This window comes from Phycodurus eques, chromosome 12 (assembly GCF_024500275.1).
Source record: "Phycodurus eques isolate BA_2022a chromosome 12, UOR_Pequ_1.1, whole genome shotgun sequence".
In the NCBI taxonomy this organism is placed as follows: Eukaryota; Metazoa; Chordata; class Actinopteri; order Syngnathiformes; family Syngnathidae; genus Phycodurus; species Phycodurus eques.
The window spans coordinates 10,805,029-10,818,370 of NC_084536.1; the positions used below are offsets into that span (position 1 = coordinate 10,805,029).

At 41.7% G+C, this 13,342-nt stretch overlaps 1 protein-coding gene across 4 annotated transcripts in view; it reads right to left on the reverse strand.

The window, feature by feature from the left end:
* The window catches only part of hdac4 (histone deacetylase 4), a 143,313-nt gene extending 130,232 nt beyond the window's left edge, over positions 1 to 13,081 (reverse strand). For 3 of the 4 annotated variants that reach the window (XM_061691208.1, XM_061691206.1, XM_061691205.1), the window contains exons 1-3: positions 12,947 to 13,081; positions 10,203 to 10,450; positions 7,625 to 7,764 (exon numbers count right to left, since the gene is read on the reverse strand). In XM_061691208.1, the coding sequence (XP_061547192.1) occupies positions 7,625 to 7,631 (7 nt within the window). In that variant the 5' untranslated portion in view covers positions 7,632 to 7,764; positions 10,203 to 10,450; positions 12,947 to 13,081. The remainder of the gene's footprint in view (positions 1 to 7,624; positions 7,765 to 10,202; positions 10,451 to 12,946) is intronic. The other variant, XM_061691209.1, reaches the window with a different exon arrangement.
* Positions 13,082 to 13,342: the final 261 nt, after the last annotated feature.

Below are 13,342 nucleotides of genomic sequence, written 5' to 3' on the forward strand. Positions count from 1 at the left end.
ACCTGAAAACTTGCATCATGGTAAAGACAAACGTGCATAACAGTGAAGACAAACAGGTTCACGTACAGCTCAGCCTCTGGCTAGCGGAGGTTATGGCTAGCAATATGCTTTTGGTGGTACAGCAAACTCATTTGAAACAACGCTTAAAAATATAATGTACTGTACATGTGTTTTCAGAGGTTATTTTTAACTGAAAATAAAATCTTTATTGTTTTTATCTTCTGTAAAAATGTGTCATGACTTTTGTGGGTCTTGGGAGAACAACAGTTGAGAAGCGCTAGTTTAGGACACCTGTGAGGCAGAGTGACGTAGTAAGCCTAACAGCTTGATTGGAAAAAAAAGTTGTTTTTAACATACTGTTACAATATCAATTAAAAAATACCCTTGTGTTTGCTAAAAATTTTTTTGTTTTTTTTCTCTATGTCAGTTTAGATTCTCAGTGATCCAGGTCACGGTAATGTGTAAAGGTTGAATCACGGCAACTGCGCTCCTCTTGCTTGTTCACTTTGTGAGTTTTTTTCTTTCTGTCCTGAAAATGTTCAAATATGACAGGCAATTATGTTATCAGGCTAACAATATGTAAAGTTAAAAGTCCAAGTGCTGTTAGGATATATATATCAACACTCATGGAATGACTCATTAAATTCCTTAATATAATTATAATAATACATAATAATGCAGGTGTTTTAGCCAATACTTTAGTTATCTACGCTAGCCAGCCAAAAATAGATGTGCCACTCAGTATGAAGGAAGCACTAAAGTACTACAATATTTATGAGTACTGTATTGGACAAGCATTCATCCTGGATGCATGTGCTAACACCAGAGCCACATGTGTACTTTTTGGGGTTTTTTGGTTTTGTTTTTTTTAACAAAACGCCAGTGCAAACCATCTCAATTCTGTAGTTTTGTTTTTCTGACACTAAAAAAATCCCTGGGATAAAAACCAACACATCCCTGCTTGGCTCCTCAGACGTCATATGAATAATTCAAAACCACCTGTCATGGATCACTGTTCTGAATAAAATTCTTTTTTTGGGGGGCGGTGGGGTTCTTTGTTTTCTTTCTACACATTTCCTGAGCTGGTGCAGCACCTGACAGAATGTCTGACGAAAAAAGAAAAATTCCAATTTAGACATCTGCAAGTTAACGCAGTTACCATTTACTTGGGCCACTGAGTTTGATGGCATGTGTATTAATCTGGGGAAGGGAGTAGACCTCTAATTTATACAATTACAAGTGTTCAAGTTCCGTTCCTACGATAGCGCCATAACTCAAATTAGTCTATCACTAACCTATTCTAACAGAGTACTGAAATCATAATCGTTTATTGTCAATGTGTCGTCATTTAGAGACCAGTTCAGGGTGTACCTGATTCTTGCCAAATGTCAGCTGCGATCGGCTCCAGCTCAGCCATGACCCCAATGATAAGTAGTACAGAAAATGGATAGATAGACTTTTGGTGAGAGAATCAAGGGAGACCCTAGACTGGTCACCAGCCAATCATATGCCACATATATAGTAACAACGGTTCACACTCACATTCACATGTGGACAAGTTCAAACCTCAGGAAACCTAAGCTAACTTCAGGCTATAGTAGACCCCTGCTACAGTATAGGGACCGAGCCTGACCGCCATGCACGAAAATCACTAAATGAATAAATAAATAACAAATCTGGGGGGGGGGGGGGGATCGGATCAAAAAAACTGAATAAGCAGGGGATCGGGTAAAAAAAAAAAAAAAATAAGTAGGGGTTTCCATGAATAAGCCAGTATAGGTTAAAAAAAAAAAATCTACAAATAGTTGAATTTGCGAATGCCCAACCGTGACTATGCGGGGGTCCCACTGTACATCGTAGACTGGTTGCCAGCTAATCGCAAGCCATATACTGACAAACAACCATTAACATGTTATTGAGATGTGGGAGGAAACCGCAATACCTGGAGAAAATCCACCCAAAGCACAGGGAGAACATTCAAACTCAACACAGGAAGGCTTTGAGCCAAGATTCAAATCCAGAACTTCTCAACTGCGCGGCACATATGCTAACCACTACTCACTGTGCTGTCCTATAGAAGAACAGATTAACCTAAACGGCTTCAATAAAGACAAAGAGTAGACAATAGCTTCACCTACTAAACCGAGCATGCACTCTGGTTTTGGTCAGACTTCTAGGCCTTAACACACTACATAAGGCTTCTCTCTCTCCTTCTGTTTGTGTTCAGGCAGGGGCGTCAAGCTGCATCACTATTTATTGATGCAAGATCCCCTTTGGCCAAGACCCACCACCCATTACTGCTGCTGGCATAAGGAAGCGAATGAGAGAGTTTGTGTGCGTGCGTGTGTGCGTGTGTGTGTGTTCTGACTCTGGGGTCCAAGGCCATAAACACAGCTCCAAAATGCCAAGTAGCATGTCAACATGCCAGCATTTGCCACCCAGGTTTAAGATGCACAAAAAGCCCTTCAGTGCTCCTAAAATGGCATTGAGAAAGCGAAACGGTGATCTGTCATGTATGGAGAGGGGCTTAAGTATAGCCATCAGATGGAGGGCAATATGGGAAATGAGCAGCAAACTGGATGAGTGGCTTACATGAAATTGAAGATTAAAAGCTTCATGTTTCATTTCGGACCAACTCAAGGAGTAAAACATTCCGGCAGTGCAACTATTTGTTTTGGCTTTAATATAATGTATATATTTTTTAAACTTAAGTATGACTTTGCTGGGTGTACTGATGGGAAATTCAGATTTTTCCTTAAGATCAATAAGGTGTCTACTGAACCGAATTTAACTTTCTAAAAAGAAAATCATCATTACCATGAAGGCTGGTCTATAAGCCAAATACAAGAGGGGTTGAGATGGAGTCTAAAGTTGCTAGAGTTGTTGTAAACTATGACTTTTTTTTAAAAATAGCTGCTTGAGGGGGTCAGAAAATGGCAATGCTGAACATCGCAGGCTGAGAATCATATAAAGTAAAGAGCAATGCGACCAAAAAAAAAAGGAAGTAGAAACCTACCGACATACAGTAAAACCTGCTCAGTCCATGTGGCTACATGCAATCATTTTTGTAGCAACAAGCAATCGTTTACGATTATTGTAGTACTGAAACACTCCGCTAGTACTGGACAAAACTACTTGGACACTACTGGAACCTTTTCTACTTAGAATGCGAGTCTGCTGCCTTAAAGTCCCTGGAAAGTGAAAGTAAATTTATATTGTAAACTTGATATACCACAAAGAGTGTTGTTAACAACCATGCCAAATTTGAATGATTAAAAAATTGCCAAAATGAGGCTTCAAAATCGTGAAAAATCAAGCCGTTGTCGACTGCTTTCAAACACCGTAGGCGTGTCTGCTGAATGCGTGAAAACACGCCCTGCTGAAAAATGGATGCTACTTCGTTCTAGCATCTTTCTTATGCCTAGACTATACATGTTGGGGCCGTGAAAATAGTTGCTTAAAGCCTCCAGTGGATGGAATATATCCCAACGGGTCGTTGTGTGATTTTTTTCACACCACGACAACAAATCACTCTAAAGCAGCACTCAAAACACATTTATTTCACAATTATTTCCCCCTTCTTTCTCCTCCGCCTTTCGCTCCATTACGTGCAGGCACTCAGAGCCGACAACAAGGCGCTCTAAAGTGGCCACGCTAGCGGACTGTCCGAAGGGAAGGTGCATTTTCGGTGTGAAGGCATAGTTGGCTTGCTAACTGCTCCTCACAATTGTGCCGGATCGAACAAAGGCAATCTTGTATAGTGGGGGAGGAGAGATTCATTTCGGACGTTCAAGTGAATCACTGGGTGCCGTTTTAGCCACACCCCAAAAAAATCTGTAAAACTGAAATGGGGAAAAACAGTTTAACGCCAAAGTATGTGGTAACTTCCAGTTGATATTCTCTTTCTCTTACCACCATCATCTGATCTGACTTGCACAGTCTTTACCGATGTTTATGGTTATTTGATTATATTGATGTTGTTGTACGGAGCCCCAGATATGACACTGGAATTATGACCATAGTTTTGGTCACAAAATAGGTATAACGTGCACATCAAATTGAATATCATGCCCATGAACAACTTGGACATCTATGGAGGCAAATGGAGAGCACCTTCGTTACAAACTGCAGTATGCAATGTCCTCTACATTAACGATTATAGAGAAGCTGTACACAATTTGCTTACCCAACTGTCCAGGAATGATATTAATATTGTAAATGTGTATTTTGTGCACATGCACATTATACCTACTTTGTGGCTACAAATTAGCTTTTTTGCGCTCGTTATGTGTATATTGTTGCTAAAATAAAAACATTGAAAAAAAATCCCCATGTCGTGTCTGGGGTGCCATAGTAATGTTAAAAAAAAATGCACTGATGACAAGCTGATATCACGTACAGTAAGATGATGATTCAAACTCAATGTACAACTACAAAAACGTACCAAATACAGTACACCGTATGTCAAAGTTTTATTTATAAATAAAACAATGTCTCCTTTAAAGCTTCAAAAACATCACACATATCTCGGGGCGTGCACCTAAGTTCATGCGGATGACCTAAAACATCCACAGTGACGTACAACCTCTTGGCCCAGACTAAAACGAGTCCCTATTCACAGTTCAAAAGAAAAAAGAAACGACAACGTCAGCAAGCCGCACTTTTGCCACAGAATAATTAACACAAAAATTAAGCAACGGCAGTGCCATCAATGCAGTGAATGACCGACCCAGGATGAGGGAGACAAGCGGCCTTTTATACATTTTGGCCTGGTAGTTGGAAAAGACGACAAAAACAGTCATTAAAAAATATGAAGCAAAAATGGGCTTATATAATTACATTGTATAATATATTGTTATCCAGTGTAGCCCGGCATGCCGCACACCAGGAGAAAAGATTTCAAGGTTTTCCGTGAATGTCAATGACACGGTGGCGTGGTTAACCACCGACATGCATGAGACGAAAACGCCGATGAAATCAAAATAAGAGTAACAGTGTCAGATGACGAGTCGTGTCACTCAAGAATGTACGTTACTATTTTAACTTGTCATGCCATGCCAGTGAGTGACCTGAGCTATTTAGTCACTCCTTTTCCCTTTTTGTCACACACTTAAAAAAAGAACAAAAAGTACAACTACAATCCCCCACAGCTGTGAAACCCCAGATTTATTTGAGTTGGGGGAGCAGGAAAGGTGGAAAAATTGTGGGTGTTGAACCTTTTCACCAGAAATAGTGTGGATGTTGAAACACACAAACTCTTGCTGGTCTGATGCCCCTTACCGTCACATTTTCAAGGTAGCGGGGTGGATGACATTGATAAGAGCGGAAAAGTGTGGGTGTTGATCCCTTTCACAGGGACAAGTGTGGATGATTAATCTTTTCACCAGAAATAGTGTGGGTATTGAAACACTAACTTCCCCCGCGGATGCAATGCCCCTGAACGTAACACTTTCAAGTTGTGGTGTAATATTGATAACAGTAGGAAAAGTGTGGGTGTTAAACCTTGGTGGTGACACCCCCACTTTTTCAAGTTGGGTGATATTGATAGCAGGGTATTGATGCCTTTTACCAAGAACAGTGTGGGTGTTGAAACACATCCCCTGTGGGTCCGATGCCCCTGGGGAGGTGGGTGATACTGATAACAGTGGGAAATGTGTGGGTGCTGAACCCTCTCTCTAGTAATAGTGTGAGTGGTGCCACATTCACATCCCCCACAGGTGTGAGGCCCCTCAACGTAACATTTTACAGTAGAGTTGGGGGTGGGTGGGTGACCTTGAAAACAGTGGGAAAAGTGTGAGCGTTTAACCCTTTCATATGGGAACGTGTGGGTGTGGAAATAGCCACATCTCCACATTGTGAAAACACTGACCGTAACATTTTTTAGTTTTGGTGGTGGGTGGGAAAAGTGTGGGTGACCCTGAATGTAACATTTTTAGATGGATGCGTGGGTGATATACAGTAACAGTGGGAAAAGTGTGAGTGTTAAACCCTTTCACCAGGAATAGTGTGTTCATTGTAACACATCCCCCACAAGTGTGATGCCTCTTAACGTAACATTTTCATGTTGGGGCAGTGGGGTGACATTGATCAGAGTGAGAAAAGTGTGCGTGTTGCACCAGGATAAGACACATTTATTCATTTTCCGTACCACTTATCCTCACAAGGGTCACGGGCGTGCTGGAGCATATCCCATCTGACTCTGTGCGAGAGGCGGGGTACACCCTGAACTGGTCGCCAGCCAATCGCAGGGCACATATGAACAAACAACCATTCACACTCACATTCACACCTAGACAATTTAAAGTCTTCAATTAACCTACCATGGATGTTTTTGGGATGTGGGAGGAAACCAAAGTACTCTGTCCTTAAAAAGAACACTGGAAAAAAATCCCTACTGAAAACTGAGCCAACCAACAAAGCAGAAACACAAATGTGGCAAATGCATTAACACTAGTGATTAAAATAGATGCTATACTTTATTAAATAAACAAGGATAAACTCCCAATAAATTAAAAAAATAAATATTGAATTGTTGTGTAGTCATTTATGTTGAACAATGCTTCTCATTTTCACTGGACGAGGCGTGACATTGGATGAGCTTGAGACCATGGAAGCATCTCGAATTTTCAAATTTGTCATTTTTGGATTAATCAAGACAGCGTAACAATAACAAGCACTGGAATAGTTAGCAGTAAACAACAATTAAGAAATGTCTCCTTTTGCATAACTCCTGAAATAAATCATTTAAAATGCACTTGTGCCATGGAGACAGCCCCCAGGTTTTCTGCTCTAATTGACTATGAATAATTCAGCCAGCAGTAGCAGTATATTTGCTACTGACGTGTTCTTAGTATTAGCTGAGGTATGTATAATTTCATCATTCAGATTTTACACAACATCAACTTCAGCATAGAAAAAAGGGAAATTTATGAGGGAGTGGATATAAAGTAAAGTTTTTACCATCTCCAATGGGCGTGACTAACTCAAGGAGTCAATGTGAGTGTTAATGGAGGAATGAGTAACTGCTCCACTGGGAGGGTAAAAAGGAAGTGACACTTTCTGGTATAAAGGACATGTAGTGACATAATACACTGTGCTGCTTGTTCACTATGTAAAAGCGAGAGAGACCATGACCGCAGGACATGACATCAACCTGCTGTCAAGACGAGGACGGTAACATGTCGGACAGTCTGGACGACATCATATGGACAGTATTTCATTTATAGTTATGCAAGATGTGAAAAAAAAATCAAACTTGTCTGAAGACATCATGAGATGTAGAATAATTTACCTCGTGTTCCCTATGAACACCCCGAGGTAATCAGACACCACCAGAGACATAAATATTAGGGCCAGATCAATAATTTTTTGGGTTAATATTTGGCATTAAACATTTCCGATAATCGATTAATCGGCCGATTCATTTAAAAAATATATGCATCCATTTTCTGAGCCGCTTATCCTCTCTAGGGTCGCTGGAGCCTATCCCAGCTATCATCGGGCAGGAGGCGGGGTACACCCTGAACTGGTTGCCAGCCAATCGCAGGGCACACATAAACAAACAACCATTCACACTTACATTCACACCTCGGGGCAATTCAAGAAGAGACTTAAATTAACATACCATGCATGTTTTTGGGATGTGGGAGGAAACCCACGCAGGCACGGGGAGAACATGCAAACTCCCCACAGGTAGGGCTGGGGGTTGAATCCCGGTCCTCAGAACTGTGAGGCAGACGCTCTAACCAGTCAACCACCGTGCCGCTAAAAAATATATAATAAATAAAATAACTTCTTTGTTGGTCCCTTATCGCTTGCAACAACAGTATTACAGTTTTACTTTGTCCTTTAGTATTAGTTCAACTTTACAACAGAGAGGAATTTTCAAGTTGGCCTACAAAAACATGTAAAAAAGCTTTAACTGATGAATTTATCTTTAGATTTAGCCCATAGATGTATGCAGTATATAAGCAACATAATGTGTGAAGTTACTGGAAAAACATTTACGGATGTTGCCCTTGATGTTGCCCTTTATTTCTTTGCCATGAAGTGATGACCTCAAAATAAAAACCTGAGACACCTTTCTCAGATGTCAAAACATGTCATCTTTGACAGCGTTGCATTTTAAATACAGTGGACACCCGCATATTCGTGGCTTGTCATCTGTGGATTCACCTGTTCCCCCAAGAATAGCCATTACTTATATAATAGCGGGAGACCATTGTATATGATGTACACAGAAAGAGTTTATACTGAAACAGGTACCGATCTTTTTCTTTTTCACTTTTAAAAAGATTCCCATAAACAAAATTTCACGTCAAGAAACGTGTATGTCCACAGTCACACAAACGCTGAACTTTACCCAAAACTTTCTCCGTGTCTCTCTTCTGGTTGTTATGAGCGGTGGATTTAAGAACATGTTATTAACTGTTCTCCATCTCAATTTGTTGCTGACAGTGGTAATAGAGGAGCAGAAGATATGGCTGTAAAAGCAATATTGTGCTCAGGAGTATGGCATTATAGTTTGAGGATGATTTCGAGACATCGCTACAAAGGGGGTTCGGGGGCCTGTTTGTGTATTTGCTAATGCAGGCCACTAGGCGTCCAAACAGTACATAAGCCAGAGATCAGCTGTGAAGCAATGAAACAGATAAAATGGGGAGCTGGGTGGTCATACAATCCACAATCGTCCTGGTTAAGTGTGCCCGAGCACAGCATGGTCCTTTCAAAACAAGCAAGACGGTGCCATTAATAGAATCCATTAGTAACCATTAGCGTGACATCCACAACATGTCCACAAACAAGGATGCCTTTCCAAAGCACCAACCCCTCCAACACTTGCTAAATGAGTTTTGGAACTGGGTTCAAAGTTGGGGCAAGGGCCCGGCGAGGCGCAGCGGATCCAAAAAGAGGGGTTATTGTTGGAGTTGCGGGGTACGGCAGACTGTAGGAAGCCAAGTGGAGGAGAATGCTTTATGGCTGCAAGCTCACTGGGTCAACACAAGGATTCATCAAGCCTCAAATCGTATCAGTCGAGGCTGAGAGATTCTGTATAGTTGCCCATTAAATGCTGGATGTCCATTTTACTCCGTTGAATCTTCCTCTTGTCTGCTTTTTACTGCTCCGCTTGCCCCGCTGTCAATAACCGGCTTCCTTTCTTTCATCACGTCCACTTGATATTTAATGAAGGAAGATGTAGCTGGGTGATGAGGGATAACACAGAGCTTTCTGTTTTATTTATTTCTACAAATGTACCTCTGTGTGTGCCTTTTCGTCCCAATGTTGTCTTATGATCGACGGACATAAAAAAATATTTTTTTAAAAAACCCACAAAAAAAAGCACTTCAAATTTTAAACAGATGTCTAAATGTTGGTCTGAAAAGTAACATTTAAAATAGGATTTTCATTTTTGCATTTGAGAGGAGCCTACAGTGGCGGTGTCTGGCATGTGCGATGTGTGAGGCCGCACAGGGCAGCATTTCTGGGAGTAAAAATGGTAAATGAATTGGTGTTCTATTAGCATCGTGAAATGCAAATCATTGCCGTTTTATGGGGAGTTTGCACCCCCTCGTGGACACATGAGGGGCTTTCAAGGATTTTACACGAATGATCGTGCATGGGTGGGGATAGATTCATGATTCATGATGATAGATTCATAAAGACTGCGGACACATTTAAATCGTGCGCGGTTATCACCAGCTCATACTGTATTTGATCGCATTGTCTTTTGCCACACCAGCCAAGTGGCAATGCTCCAGTCACGCACGCGCTCTCCATGCGAAACTGTCATTGCGCCTCACTTAATGGACTGTGTTCCCGCCCACGAGACGCAGACAGCCCCTTTTTTAAAAAACGCCGGCTGCGCTCATCTACAAAATTAAAAACACCCGGTCTAAACAGCCTCCTCGCAGTTATGCCAAGCACAGCACTGGACATATCCTAGTCACTAAAATAGAGCCCAAACTCTGCTTTTGTAAACTACCTCCTCCATGTTGTCAGTGGCAGCAGTGCACTTCAGCGGGGGCGCACGTTGAACGTTGATTATCGATGTATCGCCCAGCCCCACATTGACGTAAATAGTTGTTTTAAGTCATTTCTAAAGTTTAAATATTTATATAATCAAACATGGGAGGAAAAAAGTGCATCAGAGATGGACCACTTGAAAGTAGGTGAAAATAGTTTACCAACAATAATAATCTCACCTCTCTAGTAATTTGGATCCTGCAGGTTGCTTGCTCTTCTCTTCAGCCTCCTTGTGTTCTTGCTGCAGCCTGTGCCATAGTCCTGCACCGCTCAAGAGGCCACCAGCTGCTCTCCAGAGCTTGGAAGGCTGAAGCGGGAATACTTTTCCTCCAATTATGTCATGAGGGAGCAGAGTTGCACATTTGGAACACTGCAGTCCTCTGGGGGGAGACAGAGTGGCCTCTGTCACACAAACAGGGAGTGTAACCTAAAAGAAAAAGGCAGCAAACGTACTCACACTCTGTATTTACAACAGGGGTTACCAACAGTGTCACCAACAGTGTAGGGGAGTGACGAATTACATGTAACGAGATTACATCATTTAATTTCAGAATTTATGCAATTGCAACCATTACATTACTGGGAGAAAATGTGTAATTAAATTACAGTTGCTTTTAAAAAAATTATCTGACTACAATTATAGTTACATTTGAAAATTACCTGCAAAAGCTCCGATTTTGTTCATAACACTTGCTCCTTCTAAAGCCGAAGCTTGTGATTGGCTCTCTCTGGTCATGTGCCATTCTGCAGTAGTTTCACACATGACATAGTTTTTTAAATATGACCTCCAAGCGCCACTTTGTGGTGCAATCTATTAGCTTGTCTGAGATTTTGAAAAGGTAAGACTCATTGTTACCCTTTAGAACATCCATCCATTTTCTGAGCCGCTTCATCTCACTAGTGTTGCGGGCGTGCTGGAGCCTATCCCAGCTATCATCGGGTAGGAGTCAGGGTACACCCTGAACTGTTTTCCCTTTCGAACATATAAAATAATATTGACTTTTGAACAGTTTCATCTTTACAATGTTTGATTTTTTTATGATTGAATATTCACTTATCTCTGTTGTCATGTCATATGTGCTACATTTACGCCAGATGTAACGAGACACACACCTTCCAAAAAGCTCAACTTTCATCTCATCCGTCCATATAATTTAGATGTTTTTTGCAAAAGTAAGACGAGTCTTTATGTTCTTTTTGGTTAGCAGTGGTTTTTGCTTTGGCCTGCAGTCCTTTAGAAGTTGTCCTGAGTTCCTTTGTGGCCTGGATGAGGCAATGCTGTTCTCTTGGGGTAATCTTTGTAGCCCAGCCACTCCTGGGAAGGTTCACCACTGTTCATTGTTTTCACCATGTGAGGATAATGGCTTTCCCTATGGTCTGCTGGAATCCTCAAGCTTTAGAAATGTCTTTTGTAACCCTTTCCAGACTGACAGACATCCATCCATCCATCCATCCATTTTCCGTACAGTTTCTCCTCACTAGGGTCGCGGGCGTTCTGGAGCCTATCCCAGCTATCTCCGGAGGAGAGGCAGGGTACACCCTGAACTGGTCGCCAGCCAATCGCAGGGCACATATAAACAAACAACCATTTGCACTCACATTGACACCTATGGGCAATTTAGAGTCTGCAATCAACTTACCACTCATGTTGTTGGGATGTGGTAGGAAACCGGAGTGCCCGGAGAAAACCCACGCAGGCACGGGGAGAACATGCAAACGCCACAAAGGCGGGGCCGGGATTTGAACCCCGGTCCTCAGAACTGTGAGGCAGATGTGCTAACCAGTCACCACCATACCGTCCTGATCGACATCAATTACTTTATTTCTCAACTGTTGTGGAATTTCTTTGGATCTTGTCATTTTGTTGCTGCTTTTTCAGATGTTTTGTCCGACTTGATTTTGTTGAGACAGATTCTGTTTAAGTAATTTCTTAATTGAACAGGTCTGGAGGTAATCAGGATTGGGTCTCCATCCATCCATCCATTTTCCGTACCACTTATCCTCACGTGGGTTGTGGGAGTGCTGGAGGCTATCCCAGCTATCTTGGGGCGAGAGGTGGGTTACACCCTGAACTGGTCGCCGGCCAATCGCAGGGTACATATAAACAAAACAGTCGCACTTGTGATCAGTGAAAATTAACCAAAAATTGTGATTAGCCACAATGATTTCATGATTTAACAAGGGGTAATTACTTTTTCACACAAGACCAGGTAACTTTGAAAAGTTTTTTTTTTCCTTAATAAATCAAATCATTTAATAACAGCATTTTAAGTTCACTTGGGTTATATTTATCTGATATTTACATTTTAAAGTGGGTGAATTATGCAAAAATATAGGAATTCGAGGGGGTCAATACATTTTCCCTGTTTTTTTGGGGGGGGGGGTAAAGTAGAAGTACTGTTTAAACTCGTGTAAAAGGACATGCTTCAGTGTAAGTCTTATGTTTTGTTTTGTTTTTATTTAAGAGCTACCTGTTCCCATAGCTTCGCTAACGTGAACTGTAAATGGAAAAAAAGTGCTATATTAATAACTGGAAAATACACCTTACTTGTACTTTTTCAGATTAGATAGAGACCGCGGTGGTTGACTTAACCTTTGTCTATATTTTTTACGTCATGTCATCCGCGGTGGTCAAAGAAGTAACGAGCCTATTTGGACAAAGTAAGGAGTATTAAGTACGTATATCTGCTTTCAAATGTAGTGTGTAAAAGTAAAAAGTCCTCCGAAAAAAATAAATACACCAGCGTCACCGCCGTCTGATAAACTACTTATGAACAGTACCTAAGTATTTGTACCTCGTCACTACACTTAAAACAACACAACTTGTGTGACATTTTACATCAATGAGTACTTGTATCCACCTCCCGAACGTTTGACTTCGGAAGCCGAACACACCTCTTGCTCCCCGAGGACGACACATTACCTCAGTCTGCACTCTTGGGTGCTCGTCTGACGGTTCCTGCGAGCATTCCCAGGCGTTTTCAAGACACCCCGAAGAAGAAGAGAGCCAAGAGAGACAAACTAGTCCGCCGGCAGGCGGGCAGCTCCCCGACCCCAATTGTTGTTCTTCCTTTCTGCTGTCACTCAAACAACGAATGCATATCCGAGGAGGGCGGGGCTTGGCTTCGCGGGGCACTTCACCTTGGTGGAGAGTGGACGGACACATCATTGCATACACTTGCAAATGCACTGACATTCAGTACAGGAAGTGCATCTGAAATGATTCATTTCATTATTATTTAACGGGGGGGAATGGCCGAATGAAGGAACCATTTCACCGGGAAGGGTGTGAATGTTAAAATAGCCACAGCCCCCAAAA